The 24,163-nt window shown below is 42.2% G+C and overlaps 1 protein-coding gene across 2 annotated transcripts in view; it reads left to right on the top strand.

Moving 5' to 3' along the window:
• Positions 1-7,592: 7,592 nt before the first annotated feature.
• The window catches only part of Dpy19l4 (dpy-19-like 4 (C. elegans)), a 60,824-nt gene continuing 44,253 nt past the window's right edge, over positions 7,593-24,163 (top strand). Inside the window, exons 1-4 of one of the 2 annotated variants that reach the window (XM_006538041.4) lie at positions 7,593-7,731; positions 9,913-9,945; positions 12,551-12,658; positions 20,241-20,365. In XM_006538041.4, the coding sequence (XP_006538104.1) occupies positions 20,303-20,365 (63 nt within the window). In that variant the 5' untranslated portion in view covers positions 7,593-7,731; positions 9,913-9,945; positions 12,551-12,658; positions 20,241-20,302. The remainder of the gene's footprint in view (positions 7,732-9,912; positions 9,946-12,550; positions 12,659-20,240; positions 20,366-24,163) is intronic. The other variant, NM_001081201.2, reaches the window with a different exon arrangement.

Below are 24,163 nucleotides of genomic sequence, written 5' to 3'. Positions count from 1 at the left end.
AGGAGCTAAAGGGTTCTGCAACCCTATAGGTGCAACAACATTATGAACTAACCAGTATCCCGGAGCTCTTGACTCTAGCTGCATATGTATCAAAAGATGGCCTAGTCGGCCATCACTGCAAAGAGAGGCCCATTGGACATGCAAACTTTATATGACCCAGTACAGGGGAATGCCAGGGCCAAAAAGTGGGAGTGGGTGGGTAGGGGAATGGGGGGGAGGGAATGGGGGACTTTTGGGATAGCATTGGAAATGTAATTGAGGAAAATACATAATAAAAAATATTTTTAAAAAATTCTGTTAGGTGACCTTATCTTATTTTCAATGCTCTTTCCTCATGTTATCAAAGAACTAACCTAATAAATACCTATTACTAAGAAAAAAAAAGAAAGAAAGAAAGAGAAGAAAAGAAATGTTTAAAAAAAAAAAAAAAAGGCGTGTGGTGGCACACGCCTTTAATCCTAGCACTCAGGAGGCAGAGGCAGGCAGATTTCTGAGTTCGAGGCCAGCGTGGTCTACAAAGTGAATTCCAGGACAGCCAGGGCTATACAGAGAAACCCTGTCTCAAAAAACCAAAAAAAAAAAAAAAAAAAAAAAAGTTTCTAAGTAATTAAAATTTATTTGAGTATTGCCTTATCATATATCAGTACAGTTCTGATTTTTATATTGAAGCACTTAATGTATTCAGAGTCACTTTTCACACTCAGCCAACTACACACCTGTATTTGCAGTTGGGCATGAGATTTACCTAATGCTTTGGTTTCTTCTGACATCTACTGGACACACAATGCAACTGGCCTTTCAGGAACTAGTCAGTAAGTATGTATCCAGGATTGTAACAGAATTTAAGGAAATCTGACTAAACTGGGCAATACACTTTTAATCTCAGCATGTGAAAGTCAAAGGCAGGTGGATCTCTTGAGTCTCAGGCCAGTCTAGTCCACAGATTGAGTGACTGGGCAGTACTGGAAAATGTGTTACCATTTTCTACAATTCCAGCCCTTTTTATTGTGAGACAGGGTTTCACTAAATCTGCCAACTTTGCACTTTCCCCATTTGAGCCTCTTCGGGAAGCTGGAGTTACAGGCGTGTGCCTGGCTAAAACTTTTTGTTATGAAATCTTGTGTTTTTTCAATTAAAATATTTTTCTATAATATATGCTGATCATGGTTTCCCCTTGTATCCTCCCATATCTTTCCCACCTTCCACTCCACAGATCTTCTTCCACTCCTTTTAGAAAACAGACAGACAAGAAGGAAAAGGCACGAGAAACACAAGAACAAAACCCGTAAGAATACAAAACTGGGAACCATACTGTATAAGAAGAAAAAAAAAAAAGCCCAAACGGTGACATGAGACCAAAAAACAAGACAAAAATAAAGACAAAAGAGGGAGGAAGAAGTGGAGGAAGAAGGAAGGAAGGAAGGAAGGAAGGAAGGAAGGAAGGAAGGGCTCCAGAAGTACGCTTGAGCTTGTTTTGCTTTGGCCATCCACTGCTGGTCAGAGGCGTGCCCTTCAGCAGGGCTTGAGTACCAAGGGGGACTGCGTTGAGAAAAGGAATTTTCCTTTGCAAGTGGGTGTCAAGTGGAAGGCGAGTTCCTGGTCAAGGATGAGAGCTTCTGTTCACTTCCTCCTCTCATGGCTGGGACCCCATCCAGCTTGAACCTTAAGGTTTCTCCTACTGTGATAAACATCATCAAAATGCAAGCTGGGGTGGAAAGGGCTAATTTGGCTTTCTCTTCCACATCAGTGCTCATCAGCCTGGAGGCAGGAGATGATGCGGAGGGCGTGAAAGGGCTCCTCATGATTTTCTCAGATCCTTATAAAACCCAGTGCCACCAGTCTTTTCAAAGAAGGTTAGAGGGTAGAAAGGAAAGGAAGAAGGGCTTTGGGTCTCTTTAGACTACTTTCTGCTGATTAGAAGGGTTGACTTCCTAGCAGCAAGTCCAATGTTCATCATCAGAATATCTTCAACCAGTGATTCTGCGAACCAGCAATGCTGCAGCAAACAGCAATGCAGTAAAACAGCAAATGCAACAGCAGGAACCAGCAGCAACTGCCATGTGCCAACTTAGGGATCTCATATTCATACCCTCTCAAGAGTTCCCAGAATTCCAAGTATAAGCTGTTTGTAGCTGGCAAAAGTCATGCCCTTCCTAGAGCAGGAGACAAATTGTAGATGCTGTGGACAATCTGAAGCAGCCACCTATCCCACACCTGGGATTAAAACATAATCATATAACTGGGTTTTTTGTTTTGTTTTGATTTGGTTTTTGGTTTTTCGAGACAGGGTTTCTCTGTGTAGCAACTGGGGTTTTTTTTCTTGTTTGTTTTTTTCGAGACAGGGTCCCTGGCTGTCCTGGAACTCACTCTGTAGACCAGGTTGGCCTTGAACTCAGAAATCCGCCTGCCTCTGCCTCCCGAGTGCTGGGATTAAAGGCGTGTGCCACCACACCTGGCTCCCGGCAACATTTTCTTAAACCCTAAACAAATTAAGCGTTGATGTCTTTAATCTTTAATAGGGAAAACAGTAAGGCTATAACTATCTAGTCTTCAACTCCATCAGAGACCCAAGAAGGATAAATGTTACCTGAGTAAACAGGCAGTGCAGAGCAAGCAGCTTCCAAATCTCTATGACAGACTGCTGGCTCAGGTGCTCACTCACCTAGGATTCCCCGGTATCCGTAGGGCAGCCAATCTTTGGCCAGTAGGGTCAGAGTATCTGACAGACTTTTCATGAAGCAGAAATTTTGAAGGACTGGCCTACCTTGTCTCAGCAAAGTGGATCAATCAACTTCCCAGTGTCCTGCTTTTCCACAGTTTGGAGAGCCTGCTGTCAGCCATTGAGGTAAGGGGCAGGTTTTTTGCCCAGTGGCCATGTTTGCCACAACTGAAGCGAACTCCATGTAGCGGTCCTTCTTTGCTCATCATCATCTTTGAAGTAGATTGGGGATGCTACCAGGAGCTGATGTGTCTGTCAAAAGAGCCTTTTGTTACTAAAACATCTTAAACGCCATATCTGCAGATCTCTGAAGTGTTTGAGGACCACCCAGTTATCTAAAGTAGCTCTGAATAGGCAAGCATTGCTTGTTTCGAGCTATTTACTCTCTGCTTTAATTGAAAACCTATAGAGAAGGCTAAATAAAGCTTATGCTGTAATTAACTACACTAATCCCTAGCAAGTCCACACCTGTGATTAGTTACAGGTGACTGACTACTAACTAGCATTTCTTAACTATCCTAAGCAGTTTACATGAGTGTCTTTAGAGACTCAAACTTTACATCGTTTTTAAATGAGTTGCATATGCACAATGCTTTAAACAAGAGTTGAAACATATATACAGTATGTTATAGCAAATACTACCGTAAATTTCTATCAATATGCAATAATCCATACCAATGTAAAATATTTGAGACTTATTGTTGCTTTCTTTATATTATTTATTTATTCACTTTATATCTTGATCACAGCATGTGTATATGAGACAGTGAAATGATCCTGAGATTATTTTTTTAAGATTTAATTATTTATTATATATGCAAGCTACACTGTAGCTGTCTTCAGACATACCAAAAGAGGGCATCCGATCTTATTACAAATGGTTGTGAGCCACCATATGGTTGCTGGGATTTGAACTCAGGACCTCTGGAAGAGCAGTCAGTGCTCTGAGCCATCTCTCCAGCCCCACTCATAAGATTATTATTGGCAATTATGCTAACTAAGCCAATTAAAAGTATATGAGTCCCTTTATTAGCCAGCAACCAAGAGTGGCTCACGCCTAAGAGTCTCTTGGTTCCCAAGCTCAGGGGTACAGTGTTTCCATTAATTTATTTTTGTTTTATTTTTATTTACTTCATTTTTAGTTTTGGTCTTTCAAGACAGAGTTTCTCTGCATAGCCCTGGCTGTAATAGAGCTGACTCTGTAGACCAGGCTGGCCTTGAGCTCAAAGATTCGTTTGCCTCTGCCTCTCAAGTGCTGGGATTTAAGATATGTGCCACCACTGCCCAGCATGGGGTACAGTATTTTTAAAGACCAAAACCATAATTACATGTGCTTGTGCAGGTACGTCAGTGAGGGTCTTGGGGTGGCCCAGTAATGTCTGCTTTCTTGCAGAGCTTCACAGTGTTTCCAGACAACATGACAATTATTTTTGCTTACACTCCCTTTTTATTATTTTAGATGTATATTTTACATCCATTATTTTTGTTAGTACATATGGACCACAGTCAGGGTCATGAACAGTTCCAGCATGTTGCCAAGGAAGTCGGGCTATTGTGGAGTAGAAGGGCGAGATATAAGACAGAGTTAGGACAAGATAGCGTTACCTTAGTCAGCTTTAGCAGCAAGTTCGTTAACTCCCTGAGCCATCTATTTGTCCTTTTTTCCCTTTGTAAAATATTTATTTAGAGACAGGGTCCCATTGTAGCCCAGAGAAACCTTGACCACACAATGTAGCTGGGATTGGTCTTGAGGTCCTTATCGTCTTACCTCTACCTCCTAGGTGCTGTAAGTACAGGCAGGTACTGCTATGCCTGTACCACCTAAGAAAGTTTTGATGCTAGACTGCTTGGTGTTTATATTTTAGTACCAATATTTTTGAATTTTGTTTTACATAACCAGCTAAAAATATCTTTCTAGAAGAGTTTTGAGTGACAAAAATCTGTATTTTAATAAGTTTCAAGGTTTTTAGTATATCCATCTCAAAATATCCTTTCCCATGGACCTGAGCGATGGTGCAGTTGTTTTGAGCACTTTGTGCTGGTGCAGAACGTGCAGGAGTGGTTCTCAGTATTCCTGTGTTGGCTTGCAGTTGTCCATAGCTGCTTCCAGGGGATCTAATACTCTCTTGTGTCTGCCTCAGGCACCAGGGACACACATGCATGCAAAACATTTATATACATAAAAGAAATCTAAAAATGTTTTTAAAATATTTTAATAAAACATATGCTTAATTTCTTATTTTTTATTTTACTTTTAATGAATATAGGTTTTTGCCTTCGTGCTTGGTGTCTGTGGAAGCCAGAATCTTCTGAGGTACTCCTTCAACTTCACTTCTGTCATATTTTAAAAGAAAAGTTCAGAAAACTGGGTGTAACGGCACATGAGTATATGAATGAGTCTTTGCCTCAAAAATAAAGGAAACATGTCAGAACTAGTGACAACTGAGACAAAACTAGCTGTTGAGTCAAGCAACAGTCTTCAGCACAGCACAGTGTGTCCTGCCAGTTTTAAAACCTGGTCACAGTTGATGGTTCCTGGTATTAACAACTTTGCCCAAGACCTTTGAGCACGTGTTAATCTCAAAGATGGAAAGAGAAGGACCACAGACTCAATTCATCATGGCCAAATTAATTAAGGCAAGCAAATAATTATTTCTTTTTTATGTGCATTGTTAATTTGACTTCATGTTTGTCTGGGAGAGGAGTTGGATCCCTGGAACTAGGGTTACAGACAGTTGTAAGCTGCCATGTGGTTGCTGGGAGTTGAACACGGGTCCTCTGGAAGAGCAGCCAGTGCTCTTAACTGCTGAGCCATCTCTCCAGCCCTTGCAAGCAAATAGTTAAAGGAAGATTTTTAAATTCATGTACACAGACCTCTTACCAAGATGTGGCTCAAGAGTTTAGCATTGAATATGAGGAAGACAAAGCTTTTTATAGTTCAGAAGTAGGGGTTTTTCAAATGGGGGATTTAGCAAGCAAAATAGGTGGGGTTACAGGAGCAGAACATCATAGCAAGCTTTTCCTAAGGGCATCCTGAAACAAAGACATGGTTGCAAGGTGAGCATAAAACTGGTAGTTATAACAAGGTAGCCATGACAACCCTTATGAAACGGAAGTAGGGTTGCAAGATGGTTAAAAAAAAAATTGAAACAAAGACATAATTATCATTCCTGGAACAGGCAGTACAAAACCATTTGTAGTTAAGGTCACAGGTTTTATGTGGAGCATAGCCTGATCCTTGAAAAACAAGTTTAATCATAAAGAGGAATGAACCTAATTTGTCATTACTGTGAGACGGCTTTTAAGCCAAAGAGGCTGATTCTTCCAAACCCACCAGAGGTCTCCTAAATGTCTAGTTTTCCCATTTCAGTTAGGCTGGGCCTTTCTGGGTTCTGTCACAGCTTCTAGTCTCAGCTAGACATCCTGTCTCAACTAGATATCCTGTCTCAGCTAGACATCCTGTGCTGGGCCTCTCCAAACCCTAGACATGAACCTAGTGTTGTGGAACATCCTTGTGGTTCCTTGGCTGTGTTGTGCAACCTAAGTGTTGAAACCCTGCCAATGGGAGCTCAAGCGCTGGGCCTCTAATTTTCTCAGCCTCCAGTATCACCAGGGTATACTCTGAGTCCAAGGCAAGGCAGAAAAAGAACTGGTGGCTCTGGCTGAACTCCCAATTAACCAGAAACAAGTGCTCTAACCCCCCCCCCCCCGTCCCTCCTGAATGTAGGATTGGACCCCCAATATCACTAGATCAGGATCCCACAGAATCAGAACAGATCCAGAAACCAGGCATTATAGGAAAAAAAATTAGGAGTTTCTGTGAATTACTATAGGAGGCCTACATAAGAAAGGAAGGAAAGAAGGAAGGAAGGAAAGAAGGAAGGAAGGAAAGAAGGAAGGAAGAAAGAAAAAGAAAGAAAGAAAGAAAGAAAGAAAGAAAGAGAAAGAAAGACAGACAGACAGCTATCCTTTTTTTGAAGTGGCTGTTCACTCATGCTTTTGGGCCAACTGAAGGCGTGCCACAGTGTTCTCAGTATGAGTCATGCACTGCACAACAAAATTAAACTGCATTCTATTGTTATGAAATAATCTCTATACATTCCTCATAGCAGACTATAAAGTACTATTGTGCTTTCTTCCAGAATATTGACATGAGCAAACATTTTGTTCAAGGCAGTTTTCGTGATTGACACGTTGCTCTCTCTTGTGTTTCCTTTTTTATATGATAATAACTTAATTTGCTTATGTAGCTGAGGTTGGCCTTGATAATGAACCTCCTTCCTCTACTTGTCACGGTCTGGGATTACAATAGGGAATAACCTGGTACAAACTTTTTTGTAGCCGCCAAGTGTCTACTAAACCAAACTGTGTATCACTCTTGCCATTGCAGCAGTAGGGAACCTGAGGCAAGTTGAGAGCAGCCTTGGCCATATAGAGAGATCCAGTCTCAAAAACAAACAAGCAAACAAACAAACATCTACTAATCCAAAGGACCTGCCTAGAACGTCTTGCCTGGCTTTGAAATCATCGTAACAAGTCCAGGACTCGTTGCTCTGCAGTTGAAACTCCGTTTTCTGTTTGAAAAATCGGCCGGACATAGGGACTGGATCTGGCCTACAGTCTATGACTTTCTGAGACGGATCCCAGCGTCACGAAAAGCTTGCTCTGGCTCCTGCTTTCCTGTGAGGCTCAGCAAGGAGCGAGGGCGGCGGCGGGGACTCGCTCCTCCCAGGAGCATTGCCATCCCGTGGCCATCGTGGGCATGGCTGAGGCGCTCTAGCGAAACGCTCCGGCCGGGCCCCGCTCCCTGCACTCTGGTTCCCGGAGCGCCTTGGAGGGACCCAGTTGGCGGAGACACCAGAGGGGGGCGGGTCAGGAAGTGGGGGCGCGGCAGCCGGGAGCTGGCCGGGGCGGCCGCGGGGTTTGGATACTCGGAGGTTTGGGAGACTCCGGGCTGCTCGGGAGCCGTAGGGCCACTCGGGTCTCCGCGGAGACGATGGCAAAGGAAGAAGGTGAAGGCTCCGGCGTGTAGCGCGCCAACTGCCGCGGCGGGCTCGGGAGAGGGGCCGGGCCTGACTGCTGGCTGCGGGCCGCGGGGAGCAGGGCGGGCGGGGGCGCGCGCCCCCGAGTTTGCAGTGGAACCGGGCGCGAGCCGAGAAAATGGCCCAAAGTTTCGTCTCCCGAAATAGGACGCAGAAGTGGAACTTAAAGTCAGGAGTCTCGGAAAGGAAGCTGTTGTTGGGTGGCGGGGCTGCGGGTCCGGAGTTGCTCCGCAGTGGAAAGCAGGACGAGCTTGGGTGGGTTCTGGTCCAGGCTGGAAGCTTTGGGTGCAGAATGGGAGGGATCGCACCCCTCGCGGGAAACTGAGGCTGGGATCTGGGATGGACGCGCAGAACCTGACGGAGTTCACTTGTGCTCTAATGGATAACAAATGCCAAAGGGCAGGGGCATGTAAGTGGTTTTAGGGGAGGAGGAGGTCAGTTTTAGGGTTAAAACTAATGGACTGGAGAGAGCTCTGCACGCTCCTCAGGGTCAGTGCCAAGGGAATTTATTGTTTAGCCAGCAATATTTATCCATAGAGGATTTGGACAGTGAGCAAAAGATAGGAAGCGGCAAAAAACTTAGCAGTGTACGATACATAGTGTAAAAAAGTATTGGTGGCATAGTAACTTCATGGGATGTGTATGCACGATTGAGCTCTTGGACTTCATTCGCTCGGATGAACAGTTACATGTTTCATTCTGCTGGAAAGCAGTTTTTATCTTACTGAGTGGAGTTGTGAATGCGACCGTTAGTTATCTGGTTTAGATTTAAGCCGTTGAACCAAGGAGACAAGAAGGGAGTTTGAAGAATTCAATGGAAAGCCATTTTTCAAAAGACTATTAGAAGTACATGCTGACTGGGACTAGATGTCCTGTCCCTGAGGTCATGATTCAGCCATTCCTCCTCTTCCTGCAGCTCTTCGTGTTAAATTTCATGCACATTTAAGATACTACCTAAAACCAGCCTCAAAACAGGTTGCTGGTAAGGAAGAATGTAATTCCTCTTTTTTCTTTAGCTATAGCTATATCTGTGTTTGCAATGTGTTATCATTTGACAAAGATTTTTTTTAAACTTTATTTTTGTGATTAGTTACAAATCTGTGTGGGTAGGTTGATAAACCAGTTTGTCTTTGTGAGCACATTAATACTTAACACAGGAGAAAAATCGCACAGTGCCACTAAAACTTGATATTGTAAATATGCAGAAATTGCATTTAAGATGGAATTATTATACTTAATAACTATGATGTGGACCTTTTTAAAAGGCTATATCATTTTGTAAAAGTAGTTGACTATAAACTGTTAAATGATTTTTGGTTATAGAATTACAGGTAATCTAAAAACATGTGTTTTATTCAGGACAATTACTGGGTGGCAGTTTTATTAAAATAATGGGTCCTTTCAACAAATATTTAATTCCTTGGCTAAGTCTCTATTCTTTTGGGTGCTGGGATATAATAGTCAACAAAGTATAAATATTTATTGTAATGATGTTTGTGATGATAATATTTACAGCAAACACGTCCCGTGTCAGGAATTTCCCCGAATCCCTTCTGTTTACATATCGTGTATTTATTATGTTAAAATTAGGCCAGTCTCTATATTCTTGTTTGAATTCAGGTCAGGTACAGTTTATAGCTTTTGGCTTATTCTCAGGTCCTTCAGGAGCCTCTTTGTTGTCCAGCTGTCCCTGGAAGTAAATGTTCTTCCAGACGCCTCTCCTGTACTGTGTGTGCAATGGTGCTTGCATTGATGCTTCCTGAAACAGACACAGGCTTTGAGGAGAACAGTGTTAACATTTCTCTTGGACCCTTTCTAGTCTACATGGACATCTGGAAGCCTGTTTGTAGCTCTGTTGGCTCATGTGCCTATGATGGGACTAGAGATTGAAGTAGCAAGGTTATTCTTGTGGATATGTAGTCATCATTTAGTTTGGCTTTTTCCTTCTCTTCTCTCTCTCTCTTTCTCTCGCTCGCTTTCATTTCCTTTGGTTTTTTGAGACAGGGTTTCTCTGTGCAGCCCTGGCTGTCCTGGAAGTGAACCTGTAGACCAGGCTGTCCTCTGCTGGAATTAAAGGCATGTACCACCCAGGACTTAATAAGCTCTGTTGCCTAACTATATCATCACCATAACATTACTTTTGTCTTTCAGTTGTGAAGTTCGATGAACAATGATAGAGATGAGGTGAGAAGTTTGCACTCAATTAGCTTCTGGTTTTTAGGGCCAGGCAAAAATGACAAAGTAGATAAATTGGCTAAAATACATGCGGTCTTTGTCCGGTCTTACTATGTAGCTCTGGCTAGCCTGGAACTGGCTTTGGAGGCCTTGAGCTCACAGAGACCTGCCTGCCTGAGTGCTGAGATCATAGCAGTAAGTCACCAGACCCAGCTCAGGTTGTACTGTTATTGCTGCTAAAATTTAATGCAACTAAACTTGACATTAAAAATGAATGATTTTTTTCTTTTTCTTAAAAAAAAAATATATATATATTATATTTAAGATGGTAGTTACAATTACGTTACTCCCCCCTTCCCTGTTCTCCCTCTAAACCTGACGTACACCCCTTCTTGTTCTCTTTCAAGTTCATGGCCTCCTTTTCATTAGCTGTTGCTGTATGCACATATGTATAGGAATATACATACATATAGTCCTAAATATATACTGTTCAGTAGGTATAGTGGGACTTGTATGTGTGTTTTCAGGGTTGAGCATTTGTTATTGGATAACCCATGGTGTACGCTCTTCCCCTGGGGTAGACTATTTCTCCAACTCTCAGTGTTCCTTAGATGTCTTTAGTTTTTCTGGCTGTTTTTTGTTTGTTTGTTTGTTTGTTTGTTTTGTTTGTGACACAGGGTTTCTCTGTCTTCCCTGGCTGTCCTGGAACTCACTCTGTAGACCAGGCTGGCTTCAAACTCAGAAATCTGCCTCTTGCCTTTGCCTCCCTCCAGAGCTGTGGGATTAACGGCGTCTGCCACCACCATCTGCTTCCTTGTCTATGTTGGCATGTCCATTATTGCTCTTGTTTGGGTCATGTTCAGGCAGTCACGTTGGTGAGACTTCATGGCTGTAGCTTCTGCCATTCCTAGGAGACAGAGGCTCACAGCAAACTCCTTATCCTCTGCCTCTTAACAATTTTTCCACCTCTCTTCTGCAACGTTCCCTGAGCCTTATGCATGGGAGTTGTTCTCACCAATTGGGCCTGTGGTCTGGGATGCAGAGAGAAGTTCCCAGGATGAGGGGCGAGGAGCACACTGGACACGGCTGTAAAAGTGGTGGGCGTTAGACACCACACCAGTCTACTAAGTCACTTCTTTTTTCCATGCTGCTATTTAAAGTCATTTTAGTAAGCATGCGCTGGCTTGGAAACAGTTTCAGAACATCTTTGTTTTATTCAGTTTTCAGGGTAATGCTAAGGAGCTGTCTGTGTGACCAGAGTAGCTATTCTCTTTGCTGCTGATTCTTTCCTTTGGTCTCACATTTTATAGCATAACTACCGAACTACAAAAAGGAAGAGAAATCAAAGCCTGGGTCACATTACTAACTTGACAGGGCACTCTGATCTTCCAGAGTAGTTATTCATCTCATGAGGTAATTTGGGGGGGGGGGGGAGTTATGTTCTCTATCTCAAATTTCTGTTTAAGTTGGAGTCTCTTATTTTCTCATTTGGAATTTAACTTACTAGTTTCGAAGTAACTTCTGTATTACAGTTTTTAAAAAGTAGAGACAGAGCCGGGCGTGGTGGTGCACGCCTTTAATCCCAGCACTCGGGAGGCAGAGGCAGGCAGATTTCTGGGTTTGAGACCAGCCTGGTCTACAAAGTGAGTTCCAGGACAGCCAGGGCTATACAGAAAAACCCTGTCTCGAAAAACCAAAAAAAAAAAAAAAAAAAAAAAAAAAGTAGAGACAGAAAAGATAAGCAGTTTGGTATTACAGCATTTTTTCCAAGCGCTTCCCATGATGTTATAGGATTGAAAACTAGCACCTCCGTGTGTCAGAGTCCACGATGACCCCACAGCTGCGGGAGCCTGTAGAGCTTCCGGGAGCACACTGTGAAGAAGGAGAGGCTAGGCTCAGCACTCAAGCATCCTAGTATGTTCAGGACCCTTTGTTTAGTCCCAAATTCTGGAAAGAAAAATGATGTTGCATGCCTGTAATCCCAGCATTTAGAAGGCTGAGGCAGGAGGATCATGTGTTTGAGGCTAGTCAAGAACCTGCCTTTAAAAAGGAAAAAAAAAAAGCCATAATTTTATGATGAATCCATTGTATTTTGAACAAAAATTGTTCGTCTGCAAATGATGGCTTTCATAATCTCAGGTAACTATCATAGTAAGGACAGTAATCACGTCAAAACTTCTGGGAAAAGACATTTTAAAATAGCATCAGTGCAGGAGAAGACTGTAAACTTTCATCAGCTGGATTCTGAAATCACGAGTTGCTGTGTAGTGGTAGGGAATGCATGTTTGTTGTTTCCAGCCGTATACTGAAGACAGTTTTGAGGAAGAGGCACAGATGCTATGACACTGCAGGTACTCCTCGCACTAATGGGTCTCAGTGTGACTGCTTTAGTCACATGATCTCCAGGCTTTGCTCTCTGTCATAGATGTTAGACTCGATTCCGTCTGTATCAGAGTTGTGCCCTTTATGGTTTTTTCAACCAGGGAAGCTCATTAGAGACAGGACTTGGGGCTCTCTACTGGGATCTGGTCAAGTAGGTAACCTAACAAAAGTTGATTCACCTGAGATCCGAACATTGATGAACACATTGCAATAATGCCTTCACTGTTTTAAGGAACATCTGTAGAACCCCGCCAAAGGAAAAAGCAAAGAACTTCAGGAAGTCAGGAAGCCAAAGCAGAGAAGATCCGCAGAACCCCAGCTCCTGAAAGAGCTCCAAAATGTAAGTCAGATGGACCTGGGTGCAGTAGCTGCAAAAATATGTTTTCATCATTCAGATGTGCACACTTTCAAAAATCATGTCTTTTGCCTTTTGTGTTTTGAGGTGTTGAGTGGGAACTAAATCTAGGCCTTGTGCATATGAGCTAGACAAGCTCTCTACCACTGGGCATGCCCCCATCTTACATAAAGATATTTTGAGATTAAATTTATGGTTAACACAGTTGGTTTTTGTGATAGAACAACCCCTAAGCTGTATCACTTTACAATAAATATTTGTACCTTAATTATGGCCCATGTTGTGGCCATGATATGACAGATATTTATTTCTGATCTGTTATATGTTTCGATCATGGCTTGGCTCGCTTGGCTTCCTGTGTCAGGAAGGAATAGCCCCTGTTTGGGACACATTTTTCTTGGCACAGAGGAGAAGAGAAGGAAGGCCTCTTGGAGGTTCTGCTGGACTGACCCACTGTTCTTGGTCCAGGCAAGTGCTAGTCAGTCCAGACAGTGGCTTACAGAAGGACACCGTTACTACAGGAAACTCTTAGAAGTCATGGTTATGTAGAAATACATAATCTTCTGTTTTTATTCATTGATTTATTTTATCACATTGGGGGTCAAGCCCTGGGGGGCTTTGAGTGCAGCTTGTACTATCAGTGAGTTATTCTTCCCCTCATAACTATCTGCTCCTCTCTCTCAGACAACACATCCCCTCCCCTGCATTGCGGAACTCTCAGATAGCACATACTCTCCCCTGCACTAAGGGAGACATCCCATCTTGTTTTGTCACAGCATCAGTTTTAAATCTTTTCTACATCAGGGCCAGCTAGGGCTCATTCTGATCCTAAGACCTATGAACTGAAAATACAAGTTATCTGCAACATGTCACAGTCCTCAACAACAGTGGTTTCCTTCAAGGACTCAAGATCTTAGAAAACAATTGTGTGTGAAGGTGTGATTGCCTTAAAGAGCAGCTTCGAGTCAGCTCAGAGCAAAGGTGTGTAAGTTATTGGATGCACACTTGCAAAACTCCTCTCTAATGGAGTCATACAGACACTCTTCATCTGTTTGACCTCAAATTCTGGCATTTATAGTTTTGTCAATGAGTGAAACTCATTAGAGGCAATACTCAGTTGTTTGTTGTTGTTGTTGTTTTAAACCAAAACCAGGGAGTTGGCCCTGTAGTTTGTTTGTTTTGTTTTTCCAGACAGGGTTTCTCTGTATAGCCTCAGCTGTCCTGGAACTCACTCTGTAGACCAGGCTGGCCTCGAATTCAGAAATCTGCCTGCCTCTGCCTCCCAAGTGCTGGGATTAAAGGCGTGCGCCACCATGCCTGGCTTTTGATATTTTTTGCCTATCATATGATTATATGGCCAAATTTTAGACTCTCTGGGAAGGAAGTGTAAACCACATTGTATAAATAAGGTAGGCACAGTTAACCACCCTGTCAGAGAAGGTAGAAATTCCTTGAAATTCAGGTTTCCAGATGCCAGCCCAGAGCCTATCAGCAAGCCGTCCTGTACTGTGGACCTGCCTCGGGCCTAGCTGGCTTTCCTGTGTGTGCCCCTCTCAGTATACACTCTTAGATGGTGCGATGCTGTAAATCCTTCTGTTAGAAAGGAAGGAAGAGCTTGGAGACACAGCACAGTTGTACAGCAATTCAGAAATCCTGCTAAGCACAAGGTATCGCCTTACCCTGGGCTAGGAAATCTTTTTCTTTAATGCTTTTAAAAGGTCTTATCATTTATTTGTGGTTTTGATAACCATTTAATATAAGTATTTGAAAATGGGGTATATTGTTTACTTTCATGGAACAAATATATAAATATGTAAGTAGGCAATGTAACTTTTGATAAACCAGTAACTTTTCTCTTTTATTTTTAAAAAATTTTTTTTAAATTGGATATTCTGTTTATTTACATTTCAAGTGTTACCCCTTTCCCGGTTTCTCCTCTGCAAACCCCCATTCCTATTCCCTCCTACCCTGCTTCTATGAGGGTGCTCCCCCACTTACCTACCCACTCCCGCCTCACCACCCTAGCATTCCTCTATACTGGGGCAGCAAGCCTTCATAGGACCAAGGGCCTCTTCTCCCACTGATGCCAGATAAGGCCCCTTCAGCTCCTTCCGTCCTTCCCCTAACTCTTCCATTGGGATCCTTGTGCTCAGTCCGATGGTTGGCTGTGAGCATCCACATCTGTATTGGTCAGGATCTGGCAGAGCCTCTCAGGAGACAGCTGTATCAGGCTCCTGTCAGCAAGCACTTATTAGCATCTGCAATAGTGTCTGGGTTTGGTGTCTGCATGTGGATTGGATCCCTAGGTGGGACAGTCTCTGGATGGCCTTTCCTTCAGTCTCTGCTCTACTCTTTGTCCCTATATTTCCTTTAGACAGGAGCAATTCTGGGTTAAAATTTTGGAGACCATGAAATTCACAGGCAAATGGATGCATCTAGAAAATATCACCCTGAGTGAGGTAACTCAGTCACAAAAGATCATACATGGTATGTACTCAACTAATAAGTAGATATTAGGCAAAGAGTGTGGAATACCCATGATACAACTCACAGACCACATGAAGCTCAAGAGGAAGGAAGACCAAAAAGTGGATGCTTCAGTCCTACTTAGAAGGGGGTACAATATAATCAAGGGAAGTAGAGGGTGGGGGAGACTTGGCAGGAAGAGAGGAGGGGGAGGAAGAAGAGGGGAGCAGAATCAGGTGTGGGAGGAGATGGAGGAGATGTACAGAGGGTCAGGAAATTGAACAGAGGTGTATAGCATTGGGAGATGGGGAACTGGGGTTAGCTACCAGAAAATCCCACATGCCAGGAAAGCAGGAGCCTCCTAGGACTCCACGGGATGACATTAGCTGAAATACCCCACAACGGGGAGGGAGAACCTGTCGAGACCATATTGAGAGGTGAAGCATGTCCCTTCCTCCTACCCCCCATTTGAGGGATGGTACCACCCACCCATCTCCAAAATGTTAACCCAGAGTTGCTAGGAAATCTTTTGTGAGGAGGCTGAGAAAGGAGAATTGAGAGCTCAAGAGTGAAAGACAGGCTGGGCAGTGGTGACACATGCCATTAATCCCAGCACTCGGGAGGCAGAGGCAGGTGGATTTCTGAGTTCGAGGCCAGCCTGGTCTACAGAATGAGTTCCAGGACAACCAAGGATACACAGAAAAGCCCTGTCTCGAAAAACAAAACCAAAAACCAAAAAAACAAACAAACAAAGTGAGATATAAGCAATGCAAAGTGGAACCTTGTCACGAACAAACACAGAAGCACATTATACAGCGGCAGACATTTGATAATGCTGTTGCCATGGGTAGTTGCAGTCATTTTTAAAATGTATACATACTTACACATTAATGTGTATAGGTGTTTTGTCTGCATGTTTGTATGTGAACCTCATGCATGCCTTGTGACTGCTGAGGTCAGAAATTTGTGTCAGATCCCCTGGAAATGGAGTTACAGATGCTTCTCAGCTGCCACAGAGGTACTGGGAATGAAACCTGGATCTTCTGGAAGAGCAGCCAGTGCTCTCAGTTACTGAGCAATCTCTCCAGGCCCTATATTGTTAAGTAAGTAGATACTGCACGTAGACACTGTATATACATGTGAGTGCAGGTGTCTGCAGAGGGCAATAGTGTCAAATCCCTTGGAGCTAGAGTTAAGCCACCAGAAATGGGTGCTGGGGTTGAGCTGGGGTCCTTTGGAAAAGCAGCAAGTACTCTTCTGTCTTTCCAGCCCCATGCTTAGCAGCATTTCATTGTTTGACTGTACGTAATTGCTTCTTTTGGACATTTGGGTTTTCAGTATTTAATTACAAATGTTCATGCTGTGAATGTTGTGTTTGTGAGCATATATCTTGCAGGCATATTTTGTATTAGAAATTTCTGTGTATGTGTATATGTGTGTCTGTCTGTGTCTGTCTGTCTGCCTTTCTCTCTCTTTTTTTTTTTCCCAGACAGGGTTCTTCTGCAGCTCTTAGTGTCCTAGAACTCCGTGTATAGACCAGGCTGGCTTTGAACTCAGTAGAGATCCTCCTGCCTCTTGCCTCTCAATGCTGAGATTAAAGGTATGTGCCATCATACTCACCCTTTGATTTTTTTTTTGTTTTTTTTTGTTTTTTTTTTGGTTTTTTTTCGAGACAGGGTTTTTCTGTGTAGCCTTGGCTGTCCTGGAACTCATTCTGTAGAAGACCAGGCTGGCCTCGAACTCAGAAATATGCCTGCCTCTGCCTCCCAAGTGCTGGGATTAAAGGCGTGCCCCACCACGCCCAGCTTTTTTTGCATCATGTCCTCACTGACTTGCTCTGCCTGACTTCAGATTCCCCAGCTACCTAAGTCACTGGATTTTCAGCTGAACCTCTACCTAATTTAGCCTTTGGGATTGTCTGTCATAGTTTCAAAGGTCTGCAAGTCTTGAGGTCTTAAATCGGCATATGAACTTGTCTGCAGGCAGCAAGCAGATCTGAGAAAGCTGTTCAGTCAGTATGTGATTCAGTGACCATGTTTTGCTTTGGGGAAGGAAGTAAATATTTGTGCCTGTGGAACCAGTCAGTTACTATTTTATTATTCCCAAACACATGCTGTCTTTGCTAAAGTGCATGACACATCCCTTGATTACTGTTGGATTTGGACTACCTCTCTGAGGCAGTGACCTTCCTGTCCTGCTGAGAGGCAGGTCTGTGACTGGGTTGAGCCTTGGAATGTCAGTGGAAGAGCAGTATGCTAGTTCTGAGCACAAATTGCTTTCTGCTATGTTCCTCTGTCCTGATAATAGCGTGTCAGATAGAGTCACGCTAATCTGGAGCTGTGAAGATACCAGAAGTCCAGGAACAAAGCTGAACTGCTGAATTAAGCAGTAGCCTAAAATAGAGTTGTGAGAAATAAAGCTTTGTAATACAGAAACAACAAAAACTGTTACCTATACTATTGATATTGATACCTATGAAATTTTTTTTTTCTGTACTTGATCAGCATTTTACAACTGAAAGATTTATCTGCTTATGCTGGATTCTGACTGACCATGTAATTAAAAATCCTATACATGTTTGTTTGTTTGTTTATGAAAAGGTCTTGCTAGGAAGCCCATGGTAGCCTAGAACTCCTCTGAAGCCCAGGCTGGCTTTGAACTTGTGATCTAGCTGCTTGAACCTCCTTATTGCTGGATGCTGGGCATGTATTATCATTTTTTAATTGGTACTTTCATTTATTTATTTATTTATTTATTTATTTATTTATTTATTCATTTAGTTTTTTGAGGCAGAGCTTTTCTGTGTAGTGCTGGGCGGCCCTGTAACTAGCTCTGTAGACCAAGCTGGCCTCAACTCACAGATCCTCCTCGCTCTGCCTCCCAAGTGCCAGGAGAGCTAGGTGTGCACCAGATTCTAGGCTGTCATGGCTTCAGCTACTGTGTATATCTATGAAAGTATACTTGTTTAGCACAATAACAGTAACTGGTATTTGCTGTGCTCTTAGCATTGCTAATCACTAAATGCTTTGAGAATAGGAAATATATGTGTATATATTATATATTTATGTGTATATGTATTTATGTGTGTGCTTATATGTAATATAATGATTATATATCATGATATTAGAAACAGTAACGTGAAAAAGCTAGGTAACACAGTGCATACCTGTGATGTCAATGCTCGGAAGGTGGAGGCAAGAGACTCAGGTTCATGTACAGCCTCCACTATGTGGTGACTTAGTTCAACATATGATCCTTTCAAAAGCCAAATGAAACCAAGCCAAAACCAAATTTTAAGACAGTTATATTAAGGCTAGGTGTGGTGGCTCATACCTTTAATCTCATCACTTGGGAAGTAGAGGCAGGTGGATCTCCATGAGTTCTAGGCCAGCCAAGGCTACATAGTGAAACTGTCTCAAAAAACTAAAACCATAAAACAGTTATATCATACTGACACTAATAGTTGATTATTGAATAGTTTAAAATATTTACAATATAATTGTTTTTTATTTAGAAATATGTATTTTATATAATAAATAAGAACATTTGCAAACTCTAAGTTTTGTTTGTCTTTTGGTGCTAGAGATTAAACCTGGACCTTGCCCTGTGCTAAGCCCTCAGTCCTGAGATTTTCGTTTAACTGACCTAATAAATCAAGAAGTGGATCTCTCAGAGTTGTCTGCTATTCCGTCCCATGCCTTTGGGATATACTTCCTGGGCTGTGTGGGACTGCCTCCTCCTGTGCGCAGTCCAAGTGTGTCTACATGTTCATCAGGAAGAGCTCCTATGCATGGATGCTTATATGTAAACAAACAGTTATATGTGTCCTTTTAAGACATAGTCATCAAAACTCATCCAAGTACATATAATATATCAAGGACTGTAGTTTACAGAATATATGTTAGTTTTTTTTTTAAAGGAAAACTATCAGTGAAGATTCAGAATGAGTGTCTATAAATATTAATAGATATTAATAGTTAGTTTATAGATATTAACCCATTCCTTTTTATCATTTAATGTCAGTGGGCAGTTTTTTCATATCTTGTTTTTTTAAATTGTTGTTTCTTAGTTTTGTTTGTTTGTTTGTTTTTTGAAACAGAGGGTTTCTATGTGTACTTCTGGCTGTCCTGGAACTTGCTCTGTAGACAACGTGGTTGGCCTCAAACTCAGAGGTTCGCCTGCCTCTGCCTCCCAGTGCTGGGATTAAAGACAACCACCACCACTCCTCGCCTTTTTTTCCATGTTTCAACCAATTTTCAGTATACTGTTCTTTCATGTTAATCATATTTGCCTTGTTGTGAAACAAATCTCTACAATGTGTCAGACTTAAAAATTGTTTTTTTACTAATTGTGTATGTGTGTGTGAGAGAGAGAGAGAAAGAGAGAGAGAGAGAGAGAGAGAGAGAGAGAGAGAGAGAGAGAGAGAACGTGAGCACACATGGAAGACCAGAGACAACTTTTAGGAGTTAGTTCTCTCCTTTTACCATATTGGTCCGAAGGATTGAACTCAGGTCAGGTCATCATGATTGGTGACTAGTACTTTCTCACACTAAACCTTCTTACAGGTTCCTAGACCATCTTTCCCTTGTTGGCATTTTACACTAGTGTGGTGCATTTGTTACAAGTAATAAATATTGAGGCATTCCCCTCAAATGAAACCTGTACTTTATTCAGATGTTCTTAGTCTTCACCTTATGTCTTTTTACTTTTGTTGTCGTGTTGTTTTGGACTCTATGCACTGACAGTTTCCTAGGTTTTTGTTTTTGATGACCCTGACATACATCTGTCCATTTTTCTTTCCTGACATCCACCTGTCCATCCATCCATCCATCATCCATCCCTCCTTCTTATCTGACATCCATCTATCCTTCTTTCCTGACATCCATCCATCCATCCATCTTATCTGACATCCATCCATCCATCCTTTCTTCTTTCTGGCTCTTTCTCTTTCCTTTGCTTGTAGTGGGGATTACCCCAGGACCTCACATATGCCAGGCAGGAGTTCCATCAGCTGGGCTTCTCATCTGGGAAGCGTCCTGCTGAGCTGTCCTGTAGGATGGGCCTCTGTTGGAGTTTGACTATCTTTAATATTCTTTTTCAGATGTGTCATTTCAACGTTTTGCAAAGATCGTCATTGGCTGTCTCGCAGCCGTTATTAGTGGTATGATGCATGTTTTCTACTTGTCAGCTTACCATGAACGGAAATTCTGGTTTTCCAACAGGCAGGTAAGAAGAATTTTTGAGAATATGAAAAGTGTTTTCACACACTATTAACTTGAACAATGTGTTTCTTAGGAGGTTGTACATATATTTGTTAAGTATGACAAGTAGGGGGCTGGTGAGATAGCTCAGCGGTTAAGAGCATCGACTGCTCTTGCTAAGGTCCTGAGTTCAAGTCCCAGCAACCACATGGTGGCTCACAACCATCTGTAATGAGATCTGACGCCCTCTTCTGGAGTGTCTGAAGACAGCTACAGTGTACTTACATATAATAAATAAATAAACAAATATTAAAAAAAAAAGTATGACAAGTACCTTCTTATTTGTAGGTATTAGCAAAATGCTATAGAAGTTCTTTTGAGACACAGTTACAGTATCACCCTTAAAATATGTAATAAGCTGGGTGTGGTTGCAGGTGCTATAAATCTAGCACTGGCAGGCAGAGGTAGACAGAGCTCTGTGAAGTCTAGGTTAACTTGGTCTACATAGCTAGTTCCAGGCTGACCAGGCCTACATAGTGAGGCTGTCTCAAACAAAATGAAGTAAGCTAATTTATAAACTAGAATCTATTAGGGTGTTCTCCTTGTACAGTGAATTTATCTGGGATTGTTTGAGGAAAATCTGGCCCAAGTGTATGAGAACTGGCTGCAAGAGGCACCAGGCTGAAGAAAGACAAGCAGATCCAGGAGCTCATTTGTAGCTGTGAGTTGTGGGCAGTAGCAAAACTGAGTCCTTGAACTTGGAATGAAAAGGAAGTGATGGTAAAATGTCAGAACAAGTCCGATTTCTTCCAGACCAAATGCGCCGGGTAGGCACATTCCTGATGCAGGATGGAGGTCCGAAGTACCGCTCTAGCAGTTTGTCCATTTAGAGCATGCTGAGAAACGGGAAAAAGAGGTCAGAGCTACTCAGAAGCAGCAATGACTCCTCTGTCGGAAGATGGCTGTGGTCAGATCAAGCTGACTCTAGGGACTTTCAGAAAAGTGCTATGGTATAAAGCCTCTTAGTAGTTTTGGTAGTTCATATTTCAGGAATATGAATTTCAGCATTAAAATACTTTACTTTTAGATTATGTAATTACACTTATATTATCTAATTTTAGAATTAAAATACTTTACTTTTAGATTATGTAATTACACTTATATTATCTAAATTTAGAATAATTTTATGAGTTTTGGGGGAAGGTTGAAAATGATTAACCGATATAATAGGATTTACATTTTAATTTTATTATATATTTTTCAATTTTAAAATTGCATTTATTTATTTTGTGTATGTATGTGGTATAGCAAGTATCTTGATTCACCAAATCCTCTAACTGGCTCCAGTAATAGCATTAACATGTTGCCTCATCTCGATAGATGCCCCAGGAACACCCTCATAGAAGCAGGGGAAGGAGTATGGGGTAGGGGCTCTCCTGGGGGTGGGGTGGGGGACTGGGAGAGGGGATAACATTTGAAATGTAAATAAAGAAAATATCAAGATGTTTAAAAAAGAAAGATGTTTAGTATTTGGTTTTCAGTTTCGGTATTTTACAGAATACATAATTGCTATACTTCTTTTTTTTTTTTTTTTTTGATTTTTCGAGACAGGGTTTCTCTGTGTAGCCCTGGCTGTCCTGGAACTCACTTTGTAGACCAGGCTGGCCTCGGACTTAGAAATCTGCCTGCCTCTGCCTCCCAAGTGCTGGGATTAAAGGTGTGCGTCACCACGCCCAGCTCATAATTGCTATACTTATATTTGAAATTTCATCATTTGACTTTTGGCTCTATGGAGTTTTAAGAGTTTGGAGCCCATACTGATGCTTTTGTGGCTTAGTTTTGTCATTCTTATTTTTGAGCAAGTAGACACTTAGAACTCACTATGTAGGCCAGGCTGTCCAGGAACTAACTCACAGATCTATCCACATCTGCCTCCAGAATGCTATGGTTAGAGGTGTGTGCCACCAGGCCTGTCCCAGAACTGGCTTCTTGATCCATAGGTGACTGACCATTTTACTGTGGCAGAAGGGACGAGGGAGTTCTGGGACCTGTTTGCTAAGTGCACTAATCCTGTCCTAAAGGATTTGTCCTCATGACACACCCATATTCCAAATCCCTCTTTCAAATACCATCGCACTAGGGATTGAATTTCCACATACAAAATTGGCCCGTATCTAGGACAGTAGCATTCAGACCAGAGCAGTGTTTAAATGGGAGAGCAGTTCATTGGGTAACTAGATCTGGGAACCATTTATTTCCCTTTGGAGACTAACAATGGAAAGCATCTATGGAAATGGAAATATTTTATAATAAAGAAACTCATAGAACTGTTTAATCTAGCCCTTTCAAAATGTAACTACAGAAGTATTTGTATTTTTTACATTTAATTAAAGACAGAGTCTTGTTTGTAGCCCAGGCTGGCCTTGAACTCTCTGCCCTCCTGTTTGACTTTTTAAGTGCTAGGATTACAGACACTTAGTGTGTACACTTAAGTATACTCCAAACAGTTAAAATGTTTTACTTGTATTTGTTTGTATGTTTGTTTATCTTGTGTGTGTGTGTGCGTGCGCGTTCAGGGAGATCAGAGGACAACTCTATCCTTCCAACATGTAGCTTCTGGGAATCAAACTTGGGTTATTAGGCTTAGTGGCAAATTCTCTTACCCACTGAGCCATTTTATAGACCCCAAGGCTCTTTAATTAACAGTCAGTAAAATCATAACTAGTTAGAACTTTGGGAAATTGCTCCTAGGGGCTGAGAGACAACTCAGTGGGCAAGAGTGCAAACTGCTCTTACAAAGGAGCCAAGTAAGCGCCTTGTTCCATGTCAGGCAGCTCAGAACAGCCTGTGACTGTGGCCTCCATAGATATCTGAATATGTATGTACAGGTACCTGAATGCAGGTGCACACACATGGGCGTGCATATTCACTTGAGCGCGCGCGCACACACACACACACACACACATACCCACTTAAACATAATGAATCTTTATTAAAAAGTGGTTCTAGTAACATTGTTTTTGAGTACAGGTTGGGTATCCCTTATCCAAAGTGCCAATGTTCAAAGTGGTAGAGATTTGGATATTTTTTAAGATCATTTTTTAAAATTTTGCAGTACTTACATATACACAATCTGACATGTTGGGAAGGGGTTCTGCATCTAGACATACAGTTCAATGTCGTAGCTTCCTGTGTGGAGTCTGAAGCTGTCCTTGCATTTCTGTTGTGCTAGCACTTTTATTGTTCTTCCTTGGGGAACATTTTTCACGTACACCATCATGTCCACATACACAAAGGTTCAGCTTTTAGAATGTTTAAGAGCTCAGATCTTGAAGTAGGAATCCTTAATCTGTACTGTGTGTGAAAACAGCTTGATGTTAGCAGATGATCTGCTCAGGGCTGGATTATAGTGCAGGGTTAGAGCTCTGGACTAGCAAACACAGGGCCTAGGGTTGGACTCCTAGCAAGGAGGAAATAAGATTAGAACTGAACAAAAAATTGATTTAGCATAAAAAATACAAAACCTTCTGATGGTTCTGTTTGTTTGAGACGGGGGTCTCACTGTGTGTTTTCTAGTTGTACTAGAACTTGCTAGTAGACTAAGCTCGCCTCAAACTCACAGAGATTGCTCTCCTCGGCCTCTGGAGTGCTGGAATTAAAGTGGAGACACCACACATGCCCCCCCCCCTTTTTTTTTTTTCGGTTTTTCAAGACAGGGTTTCTCTGTGTAGCCCTGGCTGTCCTGGAACTGACTCTGTAGCCCAGGCTGGCCTTGAACTCAGAAATCCACCTGTCTCTGCCTCCCAAGTGCTGGGATTAAAGG

Source organism: Mus musculus, chromosome 4 (assembly GCF_000001635.26).
Source record: "Mus musculus strain C57BL/6J chromosome 4, GRCm38.p6 C57BL/6J".
Classification (NCBI taxonomy): domain Eukaryota; kingdom Metazoa; phylum Chordata; class Mammalia; order Rodentia; family Muridae; genus Mus; species Mus musculus.
Note: the sequence above shows the minus strand (reverse complement) of the source record. Positions and strands in the feature narration are given on the sequence as shown.